The sequence below is a fragment of the Podarcis bocagei genome (genome assembly GCF_964188305.1).
Source record: "Podarcis bocagei genome assembly, chromosome: 1".
Classification (NCBI taxonomy): domain Eukaryota; kingdom Metazoa; phylum Chordata; class Lepidosauria; order Squamata; family Lacertidae; genus Podarcis; species Podarcis bocagei.
Genome location: NC_138125.1, coordinates 136,331,464 through 136,351,338, shown reverse-complemented (window position 1 = coordinate 136,351,338; position 19,875 = coordinate 136,331,464). Strand labels below are relative to the sequence as shown.

Here is a 19,875-nt window from a genome sequence, read left to right as displayed (position 1 = left end):
CACACCACCTGCTTCTTCAGGAAAACTGCTTGAACAGTCACTCTGACTTTCACTGGCTCTCACCAGTAAATCTACTTAAGCTGGTAATCTTTTTAACCAATTCCTGTACCTATTTGAGGTTTTCCTTCTCTCCATTCCCTGTGATGGCGCCTTCCCTCATTTCTCCCCCTCAGTTTCCTTTTCACCCTGGGAGCAAAAGCATGCAGAATTTAATAGGCAAATGAGAGCTTACCCTTTTCTTTATGTGACACTTGATTGTATTCCCTATTTTTTCTCATAACCCCCACATTTCTTCAACAGCTGCGGAATCTCCGAAGAAGGATATTGTGTTTCTGATAGACGGTTCGGATGGCATGCGAAGCATTTTCCCAGAGGTGAAGTCCTTTGTGCAAGGTTTGGTCGACTCTTTGGACATTGGTCCCGACAAAGTTCAGGTGGCCGTGGCCCAGTACAGCAACCGTGTGCAGCCGGAGTTTCTTCTGAATCGCTACCAAGACAAGGCCGAAGTGATCAGGGCCATCCAGAGATTGTCTGCCATGCGCGGCCCTGCTCCTTACACAGGGGCTGCCCTTAACTACCTGAGGAGCAATGTATTCACCAGCCAGGCGGGAAGCAGGTTGTCTGAAGGAGTCCCACAGATATTGTTCCTGCTGACTGCAGAAAAGTCAAGCGATGATGTCACAAGGCCTGCCTTGGATCTCAAGACGAGGGGTGCGGTGCCGTTTGGCATTGGGATTGGAAATGCAGATGCCACTGAGATGCAGACAATTTCTTTCGTTCCTCAGTTTGTGTACCTTGTCCCAGGTGTCGCTCAGCTGAGCTCCTTAAAATCAACGCTTTCACAAACGGTGGCTGAGTTGACCGGGCCAAAAATAACCACTTTGGCCACAGCGCTTCCTAGCCCAGGTGAAAAGAAACTTCTTAACTATTGAACCTGTGTTATAATTATGCTCCTACTACACACAAACACATTGAGGTCATGAAGCAGCCCAAGTTGCTGGAGGCAGCGGGGCGTGTTGAGCCCTGTTCTTCAGCATCTGGTTCAAAATGAGCATAGGGCTACTGCAGCAGCACTGATCACATTTGCCAGGGCTTGTTTTGGCTTCTCCGGTGGCTGCTTAAAGAGCACAAAATCTCGCAAAAACATTTTACACAAGAACCGTATGGTGGGGGAGATACCAGAATTACTGCAAAATGGCAGCCATAAGTCTGGGTACTGCTATCTGCACCCAGAATGGATGGTTACACTACCAATGGATAATGTCTCACCTGCAGAAGGCAGGGAACTTCCTGTGTGTATGTTGTGTGCATTTATAAGGTTCCAGGGGTTACTCTTGGGTTATGTTTTCTGATTGTGTTGCTGGCTACATTATCTTCTGTGACCCAGATTTATCGTGCCGCAGCCTCGGGCTGATGCAGATAAAAGCGGCAGGTCTGGTGGGCTCCATGAAGGTTTGTGCAGTAGGAGAGAAGCAAAATGGCCATCCTACTGCATGTTGTGCCCACTTCACACCCTGGCAAACTATGGTTTGCACTAGTCGTAACCCCAAATGCTTCCAGATGGGCCACAGACAAACCAGGGCTTAATGCTGCTTTTTCTGTTTTCATTTCACATTAGCTCAGCCCTCCTGTTTCTCAGTTTCAGAGTAGTGATGATGGATTGCCTATTTAGACATCATGCCAGGCTATAATTAACATAAGGCATGATTTGCAAGCTTCATACTATAGTTTCTAACAGAGGAATTCAATGTCACACTAATTTGATTGTTGTGTCAGCATTGGCATTTCTGTTTGTCAGTCAAAAAGTTCTCTGCTCTCCTTCCCCAGGCCAATTGGGGGGAGGGCATGGGGGGAGGAAATGAAGAGGGAAATCCCATGGTGCAAGTAGGACTTTCTGTGCTGTCTCACACTAGCATACCCAGGGCTTTTCTTCATCCAGAACTCACTGGAACTTAGTTCCAGCCTCTCTCAGGTAAGCACCATTGCCATTATAAGAGAACAACAGTTTTCCATCGCTAAGATTGTGAGCTAAAATTGTCAGGAGAAACACTGATCAACTTTGCCAAGCTCACTTTGTGTAGCTTTTACTGAGTGTACATTTGGCTTCAGTGCCATATTGCTGATAAAGTTGTACCTCGGCTCCCGAATGCCTTGGGAGTCAAACGTTCCAGCTCCCGAATGATTGAAAACTGGAACGTTGAAAACCGGTTTTTGAACGTTCTTTTGGAAGCCAAATGTCCAACGGGGCTTCCGATTGGCTGCAGGAGCTTTCTGCAGCCAATCAGAAGCCACGCTTGGGAAGTTGACTGTAATCTAAAATTACTACTATTTGTGCCTTTCAAATGTGTTGCTTGTATAATTTATTTGTACTAGTGTCTTCTAAAGTCTTCCTTTTTTCTGTAGTGGATGAGAGGAGAGATGTTGTGTTCCTTATTGACGGCTCCCAGTTTGCAGCTACTGAATTTCCTTCAGTTGTTGAGTTTATTGAGAGACTTGTAAACAATATGAACGTGGGCTCTGCTTCTACTCGGGTCTCTGTGATTCAGTTCAGCAATGACCCCAGGGTTGAATTTCTGCTGAATGCACATTCCACCAAGGATGAGGTACAAGCTGCAGTGAGAAGACTCAGACCCAAAGGAGGGAGGCAAGTGAACCTTGGATCTGCCCTAGAATATGTGTCAAAGAACATATTTACGAAGCCCTCAGGAAGTCGCATAGAAGAGGGCGCACCTCAGTTTTTAATAATTCTCTTTTCCCGACCACCTGATGATGATTTAGAGGATCCTGTAGTCCAAGTCAAGAGTGTTGGTGTGGCACCATTTCCTATTGGAGTGAACATGGATTATGAGGAATTGGTCAAAATAGCTCTTAGCCCTCAGTATGTGTTCCAGATATCAACCTATCAGGATCTTCCAAGTCTGGAACAGAAATTGCTGACCCCTGTTACAACACTAACTTCACAGCAGATACAAAGCCTTATTGGTGAGACAAGTTATCCCCCTATAGGTAAGATTGCTGTCTGTTTTTGTTTGTGTAAATCATTTTCTCATCTCCCATTAGATAACCCACCTCTTCCATCTTATAGGGAAACTTCTTACCAGGCTACATGTCACAACAACTGCTGCAGAATTGCACCAGTCTGAAGACTTAGGAGTTTGAAGAGTTTGCAGAATGTTCTGGGGCGCTTGTTACAATGACTAGCACAGGGTCACATTAGCTTCTGTTCCTCTTAGGAGTTCACAGAACGATGCTAAAAGTAGGATAGAAGATCCTTTGCTTCCCCTCATTCCTGACATCACTATGTAAGGTTCTTAATCTGTATTTGGGTGGGTGAGGGCAATAGCTAGCTTTCTTTGCTAGCCAGATCTTCCGCATTTTCAGGTAGCGTTTTTTTTAAAAGAGAATAAACAATCTCCTTATGATCAGTTAAAGCATCTGTAATTCTCTTGCCTAAGAGAATTGTTTTATATGTATGGTGGTGCCTGGTGGTGCCCATTGAATGTTAGCTCACAAAAGCATAAGCTGAATCAGGGCCGTAGCATCTTCTGTCACATGCTGGGGGGCGGGGGGGGTGTGCTGCTGCCAGGCTGTGCATTTGTGCACCGGAGCCTGCCGCTTCCACCCCCCAAGTCAGGCCTGGCCATTGGCTTGATCCAGCAGGCTGTTCATATGTTCTGATGTTCTATCTCAGATGCCAACATAACTTGGGTACTATGCAGTTTCACTTGTTGAGGGAGGGATTTGCTGTTCCTCTTCACATGGCAAAACGACTTGAGCCAGCTCCAACAAGTGCTCTTGTTCTAGAACACAATATTCAAATGTCATTTGGTGGATATAAGGATATATGAAGAGCCTTGCTGGATCGAGCCAAAGGCATATCTAGTCTTAGCATTCTGTTCTCACAGTGGCTAACCGGATGCCTGTGGGAAGACCTGAAAGAGGACATAAACCTCTTAAAATGGTGCCTCTGTATCATGGGTTCAGAGATAAATTTCTGCTTTTGCATATACATACTTAAATAAGGAAAATGGTTAGCTAAACAAATGTAATGATCAAGATATTCTTTTGGTATAGAATGAATATTAATACCCAACAGGAGAGGTTACTATTGTCTCACCCCTTAATGCTTGCACACAACTATGTCAGCATGCAATGCTAGCTTACTGTTTCTAAACTACAAGAGGAATGTGAAATAATTTGCAGTATTGCAGTAGCAGAAATGGAATCCTGCTGCTAGCTTTCTTGGAAATGAAATCCACTGACATTAATGTTGCCTGCAAGTAGTTGTGGTTAAGACTAGGTGTTAGGATACTGACATTAGAAATGTGTTTAAAAACTGGAGTCAAGCTTCAGAAGCCTATTTTGTACAGATTTGCATAAACACATTTTTGAAAATGCTGCACATAGAAAAAAGCACCTACAGCTTAGAAAAAGCTAAACTGGTTTACCTGGTGTTTGTAACACTGCCTTTTACAGAGTTCCAACATTGGTCCACTTTCCCCAATATTGTCTGTTCTGACTGGCAGTGGCTATCTATGTTCTCAGCCACTTCTCCCCAAGCTGCTTTTAACTGGAAATGCCAGGAATTGAGCCTGGCATTAGTGTAAGAAGAAAGCCAGTGACACTCCTCTTTGCTGCATTTTTCCTTCCTGCAGATATTGACAGTGAAGCAAAGGACATTGTCTTTGTCATCGACACCTCTGACAATGTCAAGCGGGACGATGCTGCTCACATTCGAGATTTTATTATCCAGATTGTCCAGATGTTGGAAATTGCACCAAGCAAAACAAGAGTTGGTGTTCTCCAATTCAGCAATGAAGTATTCCCTGAGTTCAACTTAAAAGAACACAAAACAAGAGGTGCTGTCATAGACAGCCTTCGGCGCTTGCGGTACAGAGGAGGTGCTCCCCTGAATGTTGGGAAAGCCTTGGAGTTTGTTATGAAGAACTACTTTGTTAAATCTGCAGGCAGTAGAAGAGAAGATGGAGTCCCACAGCATTTAGTTCTTTTGCTTGGGGGGAGATCGGAGGATGATGTCAGCAGACCTGCTGCCAAGATGCAGACATCTGGGATTAAAAGCCTGGGTGTAGGATCAGGGAATGCAGACAATGAAGAACTGCAAATAATTACCAACGATCCCCGAACTGTGTTTTTCGTGAGAGAGTTTACTGAGCTCCCATCAGTAGCGAAAAGGTTTTATGCATCTTTTGAGGCACCTCAAGAACCGACACTCTCGCCGCCTGACGTTTTCCCTGGTTAGTCTTTCATTTCAAAACAAATATTTTTGAATGTAGTGCTGGGGAAATACTGCATTTTTGGAGGAATTTTAGAGGAAATGAGACCTTTGTGCTGTCATTTCACACACACAAAAGAGACCAAGTAGGCTTGTTCTTTAGCGGAGGAAATGTCCCCTCACGCCTTCTGTGGTGATGTGTGGCTCAAAGTCTCCACAGCGTGTCTTGACTCCAGTGACTGAAGGGAGATGTATTCACCTCTCTCACCGCTCACTGGAATTTGATTTCCTATTTGATTCAGTCGTGGGCAGCCCTGGGGGCGGGGCCACTGAGGGGGTGGGGCCTGAGACTGACCCCTGGGAGCCTTCACTCAAGTCCACTCCCATGATTTAAAAGCTGGCCTGGCCTTGGACTGACCCCATATAAATTTGAACGTGACTGGCAGAAATCCACGCACTGTGTGATGAGGGGAGCACTGCTACTTTGGTATAGGCCATAAGAATAAATTTGATAGTTTCCAGAAGAGGAGCCTTTCAGAGTGTAATGATAATGGATTGATTCATATGTTAAATGAGGTATACAAGCTAAAGGCCATTCCAGTGTTTCAGTCTTTGCTCATTATACCAATAATCCTTCACCACCCTTTTGATACTCCGTGATGCTACTAATGGGGGTGAGAGCAAATGTTCACCCCACAAAGCCCTTTCCCATTTTGCTTGATAGAGATACCAAACTTTCATCCTTCAAGCAGAAGGTAATCACATGAACCAGCTCTTTCTTTCTTTTTTGCTCTCCATGTGATAATTTTATTCTTTTAGAATCTAAAAAACTTTAAAAAACATATTCTTCATTATCTTGACATCACATTTTAATAATAGGATACAAAATAAAATCATCTACAAAATTATCACATGGGGGCACAGGAGCCTACCTTAAAACCCCCAACATTGAAAATGGGGTGTAGGGGTGGGATGTTACGGTTGTTAGATGCATCAGTATCATAGCTGTCAACTTTTCCCTTTTCTTGCGAGGAATCCTATTCGGAATAAAGGAATTTCCCTGAAAAAAGGGAAATGTTGACAGCTATGATCAGTATATATACTGAATTTGGTTTTAGCTTATCCTACGTGGGTATTTGCTACCCAACTTCATTTCTTCCTCCCATAAGCACTGGCAAAGGATGAGTTGCCATTCATGGAACTTTGGGCAACAATAGTAGTCTAGTGAGAGGAAATAATGTGTCTTCAATTGTTATTGTTCAATTCAATCCCTCTAAAATTTTAAGTAAGATTTAAGCACCTGCTTATTTTCAAGTTTGTCTTCACAACCATCAATTCTAGACACTTTCTGTTCTTTACAAAGTAAATGTGGAGAGGTATCCATAATGCATTTATCTATATTTTATGGATTCTGCTGGTGACCCTTATGCAGATGACGCAGCTCTCTTGCCTTGCTGATTGGGGCAGGGGGTCTTCAGCCTGTTTCACACTTCCCCCCACCCATTTACATATTTCAGATGGCAAAAAACAAGCAGACGTTGTCTTTTTGCTGGATGGCTCCATCAACTTTGGGAAAGACAATTTCCAAGAAGTGATTAACTTTATATATGGCATCATTGACGCTATTTATGAAGAAGGCGATTCCATTAATGTTGCCTTAGTGCAGTACAACTCGGATGTGAGTGATGAATTCTTCCTGAAGGATTTCTCCAAAAAAGACGATATCTTAACTGCTGTTGAGAAAGTAACATACAAAGGAGGCAGAATTGCTGATACTGGAGCAGCCATCAAGCATGTCCAAGCAAAACACTTCGTGAAGGAGGCTGGCAGCAGGGCAGATCAGAAGGTCCCTCAGATTGCATTTATTATAACAGGAGGCAAGGCGGAAGACGATGCGCAAGCAGCTTCCTTAGCACTGGCACGGTCAGGTGTCAAGGTGTTTGCAGTTGGAGTGAAAAACATTGACCTTGGGGAAGTTACCAAACTCTCCAGTGACGGCACCACAGCTTTCCGGGCAGCAACAGCCCAGGAACTCTCGGAGTTGAATGAGGCTGTGCTGGTTACCTTGAGTGATACTATGAAAGAGCAGCTGTGCAGACCAGTGGGGGAAGTCTCAAAAGGTAATGGCTGCCATTTTAAATACACTTGGGTTGTTTCCATTGCTTTTTTCTTGTCCACTTTCCATCTTGACGCTCTGCATTGGTGTAATTATTGTATACAACTGTGCTTTTGCTTCTTTCTCTCCTTTGATACTGCATTTTTAAAACTACAGTAGCTTCTTCCATAGAATGGTTGACTTCCTTACACTCTATGATAAAAGGTAAAGCTAAAGGGACCCTTGATCATTAGGTCCAGTCGTGACCGACTCTGGGGTTGCGGTGCTCATCTCACTTTATTGGCCGAGGGAGCCGGCGTACAGCTTCTGGGTCATGTGGCCAGCATGACTAAGCTGCTTCTGGCAAACCAGAGCAGCGCATGGAAATGCAGTTTACCTTACCTTCTACTTGCACTTTGAGGTGCTTTCGAACTGCTAGGTTGGCAGGAGCAGGGACTGAGCAACGGGAGCTCACCCCGTCACGGGGATTCGAACCGCTGACCTTCTGATCGGCAAGTCCTAGGCTCTGTGGTTTAACCCACAGTGCCACCCGCTAGAACCTACTTTATTTATGATAGAACCTACTTTATTTTCAACACTTACCAATTTGAAAAGCATGTCGCTGCTGAAGGCATGTGGGAATGCACCACTAGTGGTCTCTTAGGTGGGATATAGTCTGAGTCAGGCCAGTGAATGGCTCAAGGCCCCAAATTCCAGTTTCTTGAAAGACCTTGAAGCTTGAGGAGAGTTAGGGATCTGGCTGGTCCTGAATGAAAATAGTAAAGCTTGGATTTTGTATAGTGCTTCTTATGCCTTACCGCCCTGTTGCAACCTTACATGATTACTACAACCCCAAAGGCAGGGTGGGGAATGAAAGAGAGAGACAGGGAGAAGGTTGCCTAAAGCTACCCAGTGAGTTAATGGCAGAGATAAAATTCAAACCATGCATGAGGCAAAGCTAAGATTTGAAATGCTCCCTCAGCTGCATTAAGATGAGCAGATGAAGTTCTGCTTATAGCTCTCACAGCCACGGTGGTCCCCTCACTGCGAGAAGCGAAGTTACAGGGGACCAGGCAGAAGGCCTTCTTGGTAGTGGCGCCCACCCTGTGGAATGCCTTCCTGTCAGATGTCAAGGAGATAAACAACTCTCTGACTTTTAGAAGACATCTGAAGGCAGCCCTGTATCAGGAAGCTTTTAATGTGTGATGCTCTGTTGTGTTTTTGTATATTGTGCTGGAAGCCACCCCCTCCTCTTCCTCCTCCTTCTTCAACATGGAGGCCCCTTTGGCTATCAGGGTTTATGACCCTCTTTTCCTCTGTAAGTACTGGAAGTGCATTACTGGACCATTGTGGGGCAGAAATTTAAAAAGTAAGCTAAATAACACCAAGTGTGGCACCTGTCCCAGGGGGTATCCAATATGTTAGGGGTGGAAGTTTAGCCGTGGTGCAAGTTTGGGGAAAAGGGAGAAGCAGAGTCAAAAATTTAAGTAAGGAACATCTTTACTGAAAGCTTATCTGCACTGTAGTTTAATAATTATAGATATTGTTGTTATCAATTTACCCATGAATAACAGAAAGAAAGCACCATGTCTAGGACACTGGGTTATGAGTAAAGGTAAAGGTAAAGGTACCCCTGCCCGTTCAGGCCAGTCTTGACAGACTCTAGGGTTGTGCCCTCATCTCACTCTAGAGGCCGGGAGACACTTCCGGGTCACGTGGCCAGCGTGACAAGCTGCATCTGGCAAGCCAGTGCAGCACACGGAACGCCGTTTACCTTCCCGCTAGTAAGCGGTCCCTATTTATCTACTTGCACCCGGGGGTGCTTTCGAACTGCTAGGTTGGCAGGCGCTGGGACCGAACGACGGGAGCGCACCCCCCCGCAGGGATTCGAACCGCCGACCTTTCGATCGGCAAGTCCTAGGCGCTGAGGCTTTTACCCACAGCGCCACCCGGGTCCCAGGTTATGAGTATAGAATCATAGAATCATAGAGTTGGAAGAGACCACAAGGGCCATTGAGTCCAACTCCCTGCCAAGCAGGAAACACCATCAGAGCACTCCTGACATATGGTTGTCAAGCCTCTGCTTAAAGACCTCCAAAGAAGGAGACTCCACCACACTCCTTGGCAGCAAATTCCACTGTCGAACAGCTCTTACTGTCAGGAAGTTCTTCCTAAGGTTTAGGTGGAATCTTCTTTCTTGTAGTTTGGATCCATTGCTCTGTGTCCTCTTCTCTGGAGCAGCAGAAAACAACCTTTCTCCCTCCTCTATGTGACATCCTTTTATATATTTGAACATGGCTATCTATCTTATGTACTTGCTACATAAATCCCTTTTTCTGTATGGAAGAATCCTATACACATTTGTGTAGGATGTATGTTTCCCTACGCGGTGTAACATGCCATTGTGCTTTTGTCTACTCAAGATTGCGATCTGGATGTTATACTCGGATTTGACGTATCAGATGTCGGACCAGGGCAAAGCATATTTGCTTCGCAGAAGGTGCTGGAGTCAAAGGTCAATCACATTCTGAACACGATTACTCAGATGCAGAAAATTAGCTGCACTGCCAGCCAGGCACCTCGGGTTCGGGTGGCGCTTCTGGCGCAGACTCGCTCTGGAGTTGTGGAAGCATTTGACTTTTCTGAGTACCAGCCGGAGTTGTTTGAGAAGTTCCAAGCTTTGCACAATGGTGGCCCATTTGTCCTAACTGCAGAGACTCTCAAATCTTACCAGAACAAATTCAGAGCATCTCCTGCTGGAACCGTGAAGGTAAGTTTGGACTTCATTCTCTCTCTTTTTGGAGGGGAGGGGATGGACTCTGGATCTGTGCTGCTTTTCAGTTTTACAACCAGCACATAGCCTGGGAGGCTGAGTAGCCATAATACTGGAACTGCTTGACATGCTCTGGCAAAATATTCTCCCAACTGTTTCATTAAACTCTTGCAAAAATATTATTTAACAGCTGCAAGCAAATTAAGTCCCGCCCCCCATTATTTTAAATCTAGATTAGTGGATTATGATCCTAATCTCTTGCTGCAGCCAAATATTGTTTTATAGGCACAAAGCAACAAGTTGCTCTTTGAAAGAATTTGTAAAATCTTATTTGCTTTATTACCACAGCACTATCCACTATTAGCTGGGAAATTTAGATAAAATCAGATTTGCCAAATAAATGCTTAAATGTGAAGATTCAAAAACCCCAAATGTATTCCTTTATAGCATTGATCTTGACTGATTTATATGAATTAGATATGATCTATGAATTGGCGTCTGAATTTAAAGTGTGTTGGGAAGAATGGTAGGGTTAGGGCTTCAGTTCATGCTGCAAAATGTCTTGAACTAGCACTTAATAAGTTTTGTTTGCCTGTATGGAGTTATAGATGTAATTTTGGTGGAGATAGCTAACTTGCATTGCCCTGTAAGCCGCTCTTCTGCCCTAAGCAGACTTATTCGTTTCAAACCTTGCCCTATCTTGCCCAAACCTCTGGAGACAGTCACAGTACATATGCCATGACTGGTAAAAGGTAAAGACCCCTGGAAGGTTAAGTCCAGTCCAAGGCTGCTATGGGGTGTGGTGCTCATCTTGCTTCAGGCCGAGGGAGCTGGTGTTTGTAGGCATTCAGCTTTTTGGGTCATGACTAGCATGACTAAACTGCTTCTAGCGCAATGGGACACTGTGACGGAAACCAGAGTGCATGGAAATGCCGTTTAATTTCCCGCCACAGTGGTACCTATTTATCTACTTGCACTGGTGTGCTTTTAAACTGCTAGGTTGGCAGAAACTGGGACAGAGCAATGGGAGCTCATTCCATTGTGCGGATTCGAACCATCGGCCTTCCAACTGGCAAGCCCAAGAGGCTAAGTGGTTTAAACCACATCGCCACCTGTGTCCCTCTTCCATGACTGGAGGAGCCATCAGTCTCCTTGCTGCTCCCAACTTCTACATCATCCTGCTCTCATCCAAGGCAAAGAGTGTGGAGGACGGTTGGCCTTGAATACCCTTGTGCCACAAGTTATATCCAGAAGAAATCCTTGGACAGCTCATGAACCACAGGCCATTTCCTGAATGTCATTCTGAAAACTGACCAGGGCACCTTGGGGAGAACTACATGGCCCAAGGTTGCCCATGGCAGAGGGATGTGCACAGAAGTGCCTCCCTTCCCCGAGATCGGGTTCCATTTTAGCTGTGCAGAATTCTTGTAATGCAGAGAATAGCAGCTATGGCATCAGCACCCAGCCATAAGGAGGATTCATCTGAAAGCCGAATGGTTGTTACATTTCTCATGGCAGACCTTTTATTATGTGAACCTGAGATCTTATGATGAAGGACGGTTTATAAATCTAATAATAAAATAAATTACATTAGAGTGGTGTTTTTTCATATAAATGTGTTTCACAACTGATGTATAATAACTTATTTCCTTCCTCAGGTTGTAATACACTTAACTGATGGCATTGATGGTGCTAGAGGGCAGCTAGCAGCTGCATCTGACGATCTGAAGAGAGAAGGTATTATCAACAATATATTTTGGAAAGTTGCATGTCTCTTTGCCTTTTCATTTGGACACCTCTTATGATATTGTAAGCAAATTTTGCATGAGGGAGATGGTTTTTGTCTGTGTTTGAATAAAAATGGAAGCCATTTTTAATCAAGATGGTGGACTAAACATTTCTGTGCCGATTTTAACCAAATTTTATATCTCATAAGCAAATTTTGCACAATGGTTCCTGAGAGGGAAGAGCAGAATTTTGTCTGCATTCGGATACAACTGGACACCATTTTGAATGAAGATGGAAGACTGACATTTTAAAACTACCCTGATTTGTTCTCTTTTGCCATTCTTTAACCACTGCGACACCAGAAGGAGTTAATTACTAGCTTGTGATGCCATTTGACATAGCAAGGGCTGTCCCAGACAATTGCAAAAAAGGGAGAAAGAGCCTCAGTGCTACATTTGCATTATTTCCAGTCTAGTGCAGCCAAAGGAATACCATATTCCTAGAGAATGAATGAGCCAAGGAGCCAATTGGGAAGCTGTGTTGCTGTACCGTCTTTTTAATTCAAGGAAGATGTGTGTGGCAGCTTTGAGGAAGGGGCTCTCACCATCCTTCATCACTGGGATTTTTTAGAAAAAAAGAAATGGTTCACAAAATGTTGAGCTGTGCGAGGAGTAGCCTGTAGTTGCCTCTTTCCAATTTTAAAAGGGCACCTTAACTTCTGGGCCTGGCTGGTTCAACAGAGACCAGTCAGTGTCTGAATAGCAAGAATAGTAATACAGCAGGGAAATATTTTCCAAAATCTGATGCTGTGGATTTCTGAAATGCCTGAGATGGCACCAGTAATTTGGTGCAACTTGGTTCTAGGCAGAATAAGCACTGAGAGCAGCAGAGTGTTTGGATAAAATGAAAGGAGTGCATTAGCTGCCATCATCAGCATATTGATGATGTCTACCCAGAGAACAAGGGTGGCACTTTGCAGAGCTATACAGAACAAGCTGTTTAGAGTTGGTGAACAATCGCTTATGGCTGATGGCTTTTTCTTACAATTCTCCAGGTGTCAAGGCTCTCATTTTTGTTGGCTTGGAGCGAGCAGCAAATTTCGACGAAGTGATGAAGCTGGAATTTGGGCGTGGTTTCACTTATAATCGACCTCTCCGAGTGAATCTGCAGGATATAGACTTTGAACTGGCAGAGCAACTAGTAAATAACTAAGATCTGTAATTTGCCTGGGTAGCTTTAGATGTATACTTTTATGGTCTTAGGTTTGAACACCTGTTACACACCTGTGGTTTCTTCTTTGCAGAAATGCACTCTTTTTGTGCCTAACTCTATGAGGTGACATTTCATCTAGCAGCTTTCTGTGTCTCTTAGCTGCTATGTCAAACTAGTTCTCCTATGTAATTGCCCATTGGACTCTAATACTTAGTTACCGTACCAAGATGTCATTTTCAGAATTGTGGTCCCAACCACACCTGCGTTTAAACCACTTGGCTCCCCCAGTGAATCATGGAACTACAGTTTGTGAATAGCGCTTTGTGTTCCCAGAATTCTTTGGGGGAAAGGCATGTGCTTTAAATGATTTCCCCAAATATTATGAATTCAAGGTTTGTTTACTATTACATTGTTCCTTGACATCCTTCGGCCTATTTCAGCATAGTTGCTTTCTAGAAAATATTTTCAGAGATGCACACCTATCCTCCAAGCTGTAGGTCCAGGTCAGCCGAGTATTGTCCTCATTGCTGCTTTTAGCACCTTTCCTGCTTTTTTCAGCTATTTTAAATTTAGTTGCCAGTTTTTAAAACATTAGTTTCTAAACTCTCCAAAAGAAATTGAGACAATTCATACATCAATTGCCCTATTTCATGTTATTGGACTTGCCTTCATTGTGAGATATTGTAAGGAGCCTCTTTTGGCTTTTTTTAAAAAGGACTTTGGTTTGTAGGGCAATTGGGTACATATTAGCATATGCAAATTATATGTACATTTGTGTCATGGGCCTGTGCCTCAAATCCTTTCATTCTCTAGCAACACACCCTAATCTACTGCAAACATGGCCACTGAGGAGAAGGAATTTACTTGTAGCTCGTGTGTCTTTTAAAAAAACGTGTTGATCTGTGTTCTAATTTACTAATGGCAATACTTGCTTTCCTTACAGGACAACATTGCAGAAAAGGCATGCTGTGGTGTCCCATGCAAATGTTCAGGACAGAGGGGAGACAGAGGACTGCCAGGGTCTATTGGACCAAAGGTGAGATGTTTCAGCCTCATTGGGATTTCAGCCGCTGGAAATTCAGCAACCAATTTTCTGGTTTTTGACCAGGATGCAAAGTACTACATAACTAGTTCCGCACTTCCAAGGGGATTTAGATCTGGGGATATCAGCCCCATGACTCATAGCAGCATGGTTCTGAAACTGGGCGCTATCAGTGATATGGCATTGATGGAGGCAAGGTGGTTCTTCGGTTCAAAGGGGAAGAGGCCAAAATTGCACTAGAAAAATTGCCCCGACCCCTGGCACATCGAAAGTAGCTCTTTGGCTGACAGCTTTTCTTTCACAATGATCTATGTATTGCCAATGCTATTTTTCTAGAGAAAGAGGGGCCAGGACTCACCCTGAACACCTCCCTTGTTCTCTTAGAATGGCAATGAGAGGGGCCAGAACTGAATTATGGCAAATTCTGTATATTGTACTCATGCAGCCTTGTTTGGAAAGAATTGTGCTTCCAGATAATCGGTTCAGTGCTGTCCATTAAATTTGCCAGATTCTGAATTGAAATTTCATTTCAACCGATGTGAAATTTCATTTCAGCATTGTTACCTAGGTTGATAAAAAGTAAAGTTTCTATTTTTGGCTCAGAATTTGACCATGCTGGGGACTGTGTTCGTAGTCTCGGGGCCACATTTCTGAGCTTGGCAGTGCTTGCTGATGTATTGACACGTTGAGTGCGAATAGGCAAAGACTTCTGCTATGTTGGTCAAATTCTGAACATCTCATTGAGTTGTAATGCAAAGAATAATGAATAATTTAACACTGTTCACATTAGAGAAACAGGAATAGGACTTCAGGTGGTAGAGATAAGCTAAATACCATCTGCTTCTGTTATTATCTGACTGCAAGCCTCTAATGCCCTAAAAAGAAGATACCCTTGCTATTCATGAAAGATTGTAAAATTTGATATACATACAGAATTATTTACTTCTATAAATAGTAAAATAGAAACCTTCTATTTGTAGAAACCCAGAAAGATTTTGAATTGAGATTAAGGGGAGGAATACAGGATATTATAAGAGAGAGCCCAAGTGTATGTACTGTATATAGATGGAAATACAAACCATGTGTGTTTTGTCTTTGTGTGTTTTAAAGGGATCTTCAGGGGAAAATGGCTACAGAGGTTATCCTGGAGATGAAGGCGGACCAGTGAGTAAACTTTTTGAAATAGAAACTCTATATATATTTCGACTGAGAAATTTTGTGTATGTTGTGCCTTTGCTGCTGTTTTAACTGATTGCAGTCTAGTAATGATTTACTGTAATGGTTGAGAGTGATTTTCTGTTTGATTGTTATTTGCTGATTTTGCAATTTTTTAATTGTAACATATTTCAAATCAATTATTTACCGTATTTTTCGCCCCATAGGACGCACCGCCCCATAGGACGCACCTAATTTTTTTTTGGGGGGGGGGAAATAAAGAAAAAAAAATTATCCCCCCCCCCCAGGCACAGGGCAGGCGCGGGGGAAGCCAAAGCTTCCCCCGACCCCAGCCCCCAGAACAGCCTGCTATCCGCAAGCCTAGGGAGCTGCGCCGGTCTCCCCAGGCTTGCGGAGAGGTGCGCGAAGCCCGGGCACGCTCTTCAGCGCGCACCAGGCTTTGGAATGCAGGCAGCTCTGCGCGACCCTCCGGAGCCCGGCGCGGCTTCGCGCCAGGATCCGGAGGGTCGCGCAGAGCTGCAGGAAGCCCGGGAACACAGGCAGGTCTGCGCCACCCTCCGGAGCCCCGCGCGGCTTCACGCCGGGATCCGGAGGGTGGCGCAGAGCTGCAGGAAGCCCGGGAAAGCCTGCATTCGCCCCACAGGATGCACACACATTTCGCCTTCATTTTTGGAGGGGAAAAAGTGCCTCCTATAGGGCGAAAAATATGGTAGTTGATTTGAGTTGTTTATTTTTATAGTAATCTGCTTCATTACGACTTCCTTGCGCTGGATCAGATTGTTATAGGATGTGTGATCTTTGTTCTATATTATGTTGTTTCTGTGGCTTGTAGACTGCCTTGTGCCCAGCTATGTAAAAAGGTGGTATGCAAATTAAAAATGAAATTATAGAATGAAAAAGAAAATGAAGGGGGAAAGTGACAAAAGTGACTTTAACCTTAAGGGTGTCTGCCCTTCCCCTCATCTTATTGTCTTGTGGCTGGAAGAAAGTGGTTGCAGAAGTAAGTTACAAAGAACTAAGCAATGGTAGTTAGTACTGTGTGGGGGCTGATCAGCAGAGGCCAGATGACTGGTTTTTCTCATCTGCCATTTAAAATGGGGGGTGGTCGGCGGCAAATCCCATTTATATTTTTATTAAAGTATGATGGAATTTCTATGTCAGTCTTTAATGAGAGGTGTCACTAGAGATCCACCAGGTGTTAATTGCAGAAGTGCTTAAATAATCAGCTTTCTAGGTAAGATAATACCCAGTCCCATCTATGACTAAATGGACATAAGTGCAAATTGTTGAATTATTCCTTTCTTCTCACAGGGTGACCGTGGGCCTCCAGGTATAAACGGAACTCAAGGATTCCAAGGTTGTCCTGGTGAAAGAGGAACTAAGGTATTAAAAGCAACAACCACAAATAGTACAGAATAAAGCAGATGAACATCTGTCCATAGGTTTCAGCTCTGTTCACTCCAGCTGAAGATTAAGTATTGGTATTTTGCAGCAGATCCGTGAACACTCATATTTATCATGTGATAAATATTGGGTATTTTCAGCACATTGCTTCGTCTTCTTTCCCCTAAGCTCAGAAAATGAATGACAGTGATGGATGCTGCAAGTCTCATCCCACTTTCCTGGGGAGGAAGCCCCACTGAATTCAGTTGAACTTCTTCTGAACAGATATCTGTAGGATTATCCTGGGAGGCTTCACTCATATACCCACTTACCTGAGAGTAACCCCGTTGAGCTCAGTGGGATTTACCTTGGGGCAGGCACGTAGAGGATTATGCTGTGAAACTCCGCTCCATAAACCAGGAATTGGTTGTGCCCTCACCTAAACCCAGACTGGCAGGGGTGGTCACCCTTTCAGCCCAATGGTCAGCCCTCTGCAGGCCACATGTCAGAGGCAGCAGAAGGCAGAGCAGGGGGTACAACCTTTCCGCAGTAAGTTAGTTTCAAACTAATTCATTTATTTGCATGTAGACACCAGGCCATTGCAAAACAGGTTTAGCAGAATGGAGGGAACCCAAAATGACATCAACTCAGACCCAAGTAAGCTACAGGCAAGCTTTGCACAATAGACTGCATTCCACCCTGTGCAAAGGGAAGAGGTTTCTTCACATACAAAACCACTCTCACCCACCTCTGTTTTCTGTTCAGGCAAGTGAGAGGGACTGTCACAGTACAAGGACACCATTCAGCCAGGGAGAAGCACCTGAGGAAGGGGCAGAGCAGAGTCCCTGAGAGGCTGTGGCCTAGGGGAGGGCAGGTGCTCTCCAGAGAGTTCTGGCAGCTGGAGAAAGAGGCCCGGAGAGTCACATTTGACCTCTGTCCCTGGCACGGACCTGAAGGTCCACATTTGTGGTCTAGAATGTCTGTCTTATTCTCTAGAGCAGAGTTTCCCAAACTCGGCCCTCCAGCTGTTTAGGAACTACAATTTCCAGCATCCCTGACCACTGGTCCTGCTGGTTAGGGATGATGGGAGTTACAGTGGTCTAAACCACTGAGCCTCTTGGGCTTGCTGATCAGAAGATTGATGGTTCGAATCTGCATGGTGGGGTGAGCTCCCGTTGCTCTATCCCAGCTTCTGCCAATCTAGCAGTTCGAAAGTACACCAGTGCAAGTAGATAAATAGGTACCGCTGCAGCAGGAAGGCAAACAGCATTTCTGTGTGCTTTGGTTTCCATCATGGTGTCTCATTGCACCAGAAGTGGTTTAGTCCTGCTGTCCACATGACCCGGAAAGCTGTCTGTGGACAAATGGTGGCTCCCTCAGCCTGAAAGCAAGATGGGTGCTGCAACCCCATAGTCACCTTTGACTGGACTTAACCATCTAGGGCTCCTTTACCTTTAACAGTCCAACAGCTGAGAAAGGCATTTATTTGAGCAGTTTTATCCTTTCAAGCTACAGCAACTCTTGCAGCTCTTCTGATTATTCTAGTTTGTGTGCTCTGGTCCCATGCTCATTAGCCCTCTGAGGGACTGGAATCTTCATTGTGTCCTTAAGAACTTACAGAAAGGGTAGAAAATATCAAGTTCTTCTTGATGCTGCAATATCCACTGGGCTTTGTGGCTTTCTGCACAATTCATGCCCAGCCCCTCCAACACATTCCTATCAAAGTCTACTGAGACCTCAGTAGAACTCACTCTGGGGTAAATGTGCATCAGATTTAAGCCTTTAAATTTCATTTTATTTTTTTAAGTTGGGGGCACCTTGAAGCACAACATTCTTGTATCAAGTAGTTTTTATTTTTTTAAAAAAATCATATTTATTAAAGTTTCCGAAACACCAAAGATAGAAATACAAAGAAAAAAGAAAAGAATAAAATACACTTAAAACCTTACTTTCAGCCAACTTTCTGGGACTCCCCCATCCCCCTCCCAACTGTATTCCCCTTTCATTAATTTGGTTCTACAAGTTCTCACTCCCAATTTAAAACTTAATTTGTTTAACCCACTATTCAATTTAAATTATACAGTCATTCCACCATCCCTCATCATTAACAGAAAAAAAGAAAAGATTTTTCCCCAAGGTCCGCCCCAGTTTCCTTCCACGAATTCCCTTTTTTAATAAACACGTCCAATCAAAATAAAATGATATACAAAAAGTTATATGAAGATATAAAAGATATAAGATATCAAAGAATAGTTATACAGCCTTTGGATTCCAGATCTCCCCCCCCCCTTCCCCGGTTTGAATTCCCCATATCCATCAGTCTATCTATTGTCAGCCTGGAGATCTCAAGTCCATGGCCAAATTTTTCCCCAGTTCCACCTTGCCGGGTTTTTTTAAATTTATTTATTTTAATGATATTTAACTTCAAACATCCAGTCTAAAAGAGGCCCCAAAGGGCTTTTAGTTTCCTTGGTCTTTGACGCTCCCCCCATTGTTCTTTCCATGTCGTAATCAGTCCTTTGTTTCTCACTTTCTCAGGTTTCTTGTCCTGTTCCGCTGCTAAAACGTTCTAATTCAGAAATTTGGTACCTCTACAGAGGTTATTGTTGTTCAGGAACAAAAACTTACGTCCAGTCCCTTCCTTTCTTCAATAGAAAATTCTATTGTCTCCTTTAATATAAACACCTCTGTAGACGAAATACTGTTTCAGTTTTGCAGCTTTCCCAGGAGATAACAAGTCCTGTGCAATTCCAAGAGTATTTTTCCACTTACGACCGTTCTTGTAATGTCCCGAAACCCCTCTAGGGGGATTGTAGTAACTTTGTTTCCTCTGATCCAAAAGTCAAATTGTTGTTCCTTATTTTCAACAGTTTATATCCAAATTATAACAAATTGTAACAAAATTAACCAGCAAAGTCCTCATGGCAAAGTCCTCTTTATATTCTCCAACTTTGACAGCTACTTTGACAGCTGTCAAAGTCTCCGTCTCTCTCTCCGCCAGGCTCTCTCACGAATCGCCCCGGTTCCCGGGGGGGGGGGTTACATTTCCTTCTCACCCTCCACTCTTCTGCTCCAGCACAGTTCTTGTAGTTTCCCATCGTGGAATTAATAATTTTTATCAAAAATACGCTTCTCTCTCGACCTTGGTTACCCAGTCCTTGTTTTAGCATGTTTACAATAGGGGGGGACTGACTTCCTTTTTGGATCTCCCCCGCTCGTACCGAATCCGAAAA

General features: G+C 43.9%; 1 protein-coding gene across 14 annotated transcripts in view; it reads left to right on the top strand.

The window, feature by feature from the left end:
• Positions 1–19,875, top strand: part of COL6A3 (collagen type VI alpha 3 chain) — a 107,722-nt gene that overhangs the window by 43,755 nt on the left and 44,092 nt on the right. For all 14 annotated transcript variants that reach the window (XM_081189530.1, XM_081189529.1, XM_081189539.1 and 11 more), the window contains 10 exons: positions 301–906; positions 2,404–3,006; positions 4,656–5,255; positions 6,751–7,353; positions 9,752–10,098; positions 11,760–11,838; positions 12,884–13,029; positions 13,985–14,077; positions 15,194–15,247; positions 16,571–16,642. In XM_081189530.1, the coding sequence (XP_081045656.1) occupies positions 301–906; positions 2,404–3,006; positions 4,656–5,255; positions 6,751–7,353; positions 9,752–10,098; positions 11,760–11,838; positions 12,884–13,029; positions 13,985–14,077; positions 15,194–15,247; positions 16,571–16,642 (3,203 nt within the window). The remainder of the gene's footprint in view (positions 1–300; positions 907–2,403; positions 3,007–4,655; positions 5,256–6,750; positions 7,354–9,751; positions 10,099–11,759; positions 11,839–12,883; positions 13,030–13,984; positions 14,078–15,193; positions 15,248–16,570; positions 16,643–19,875) is intronic.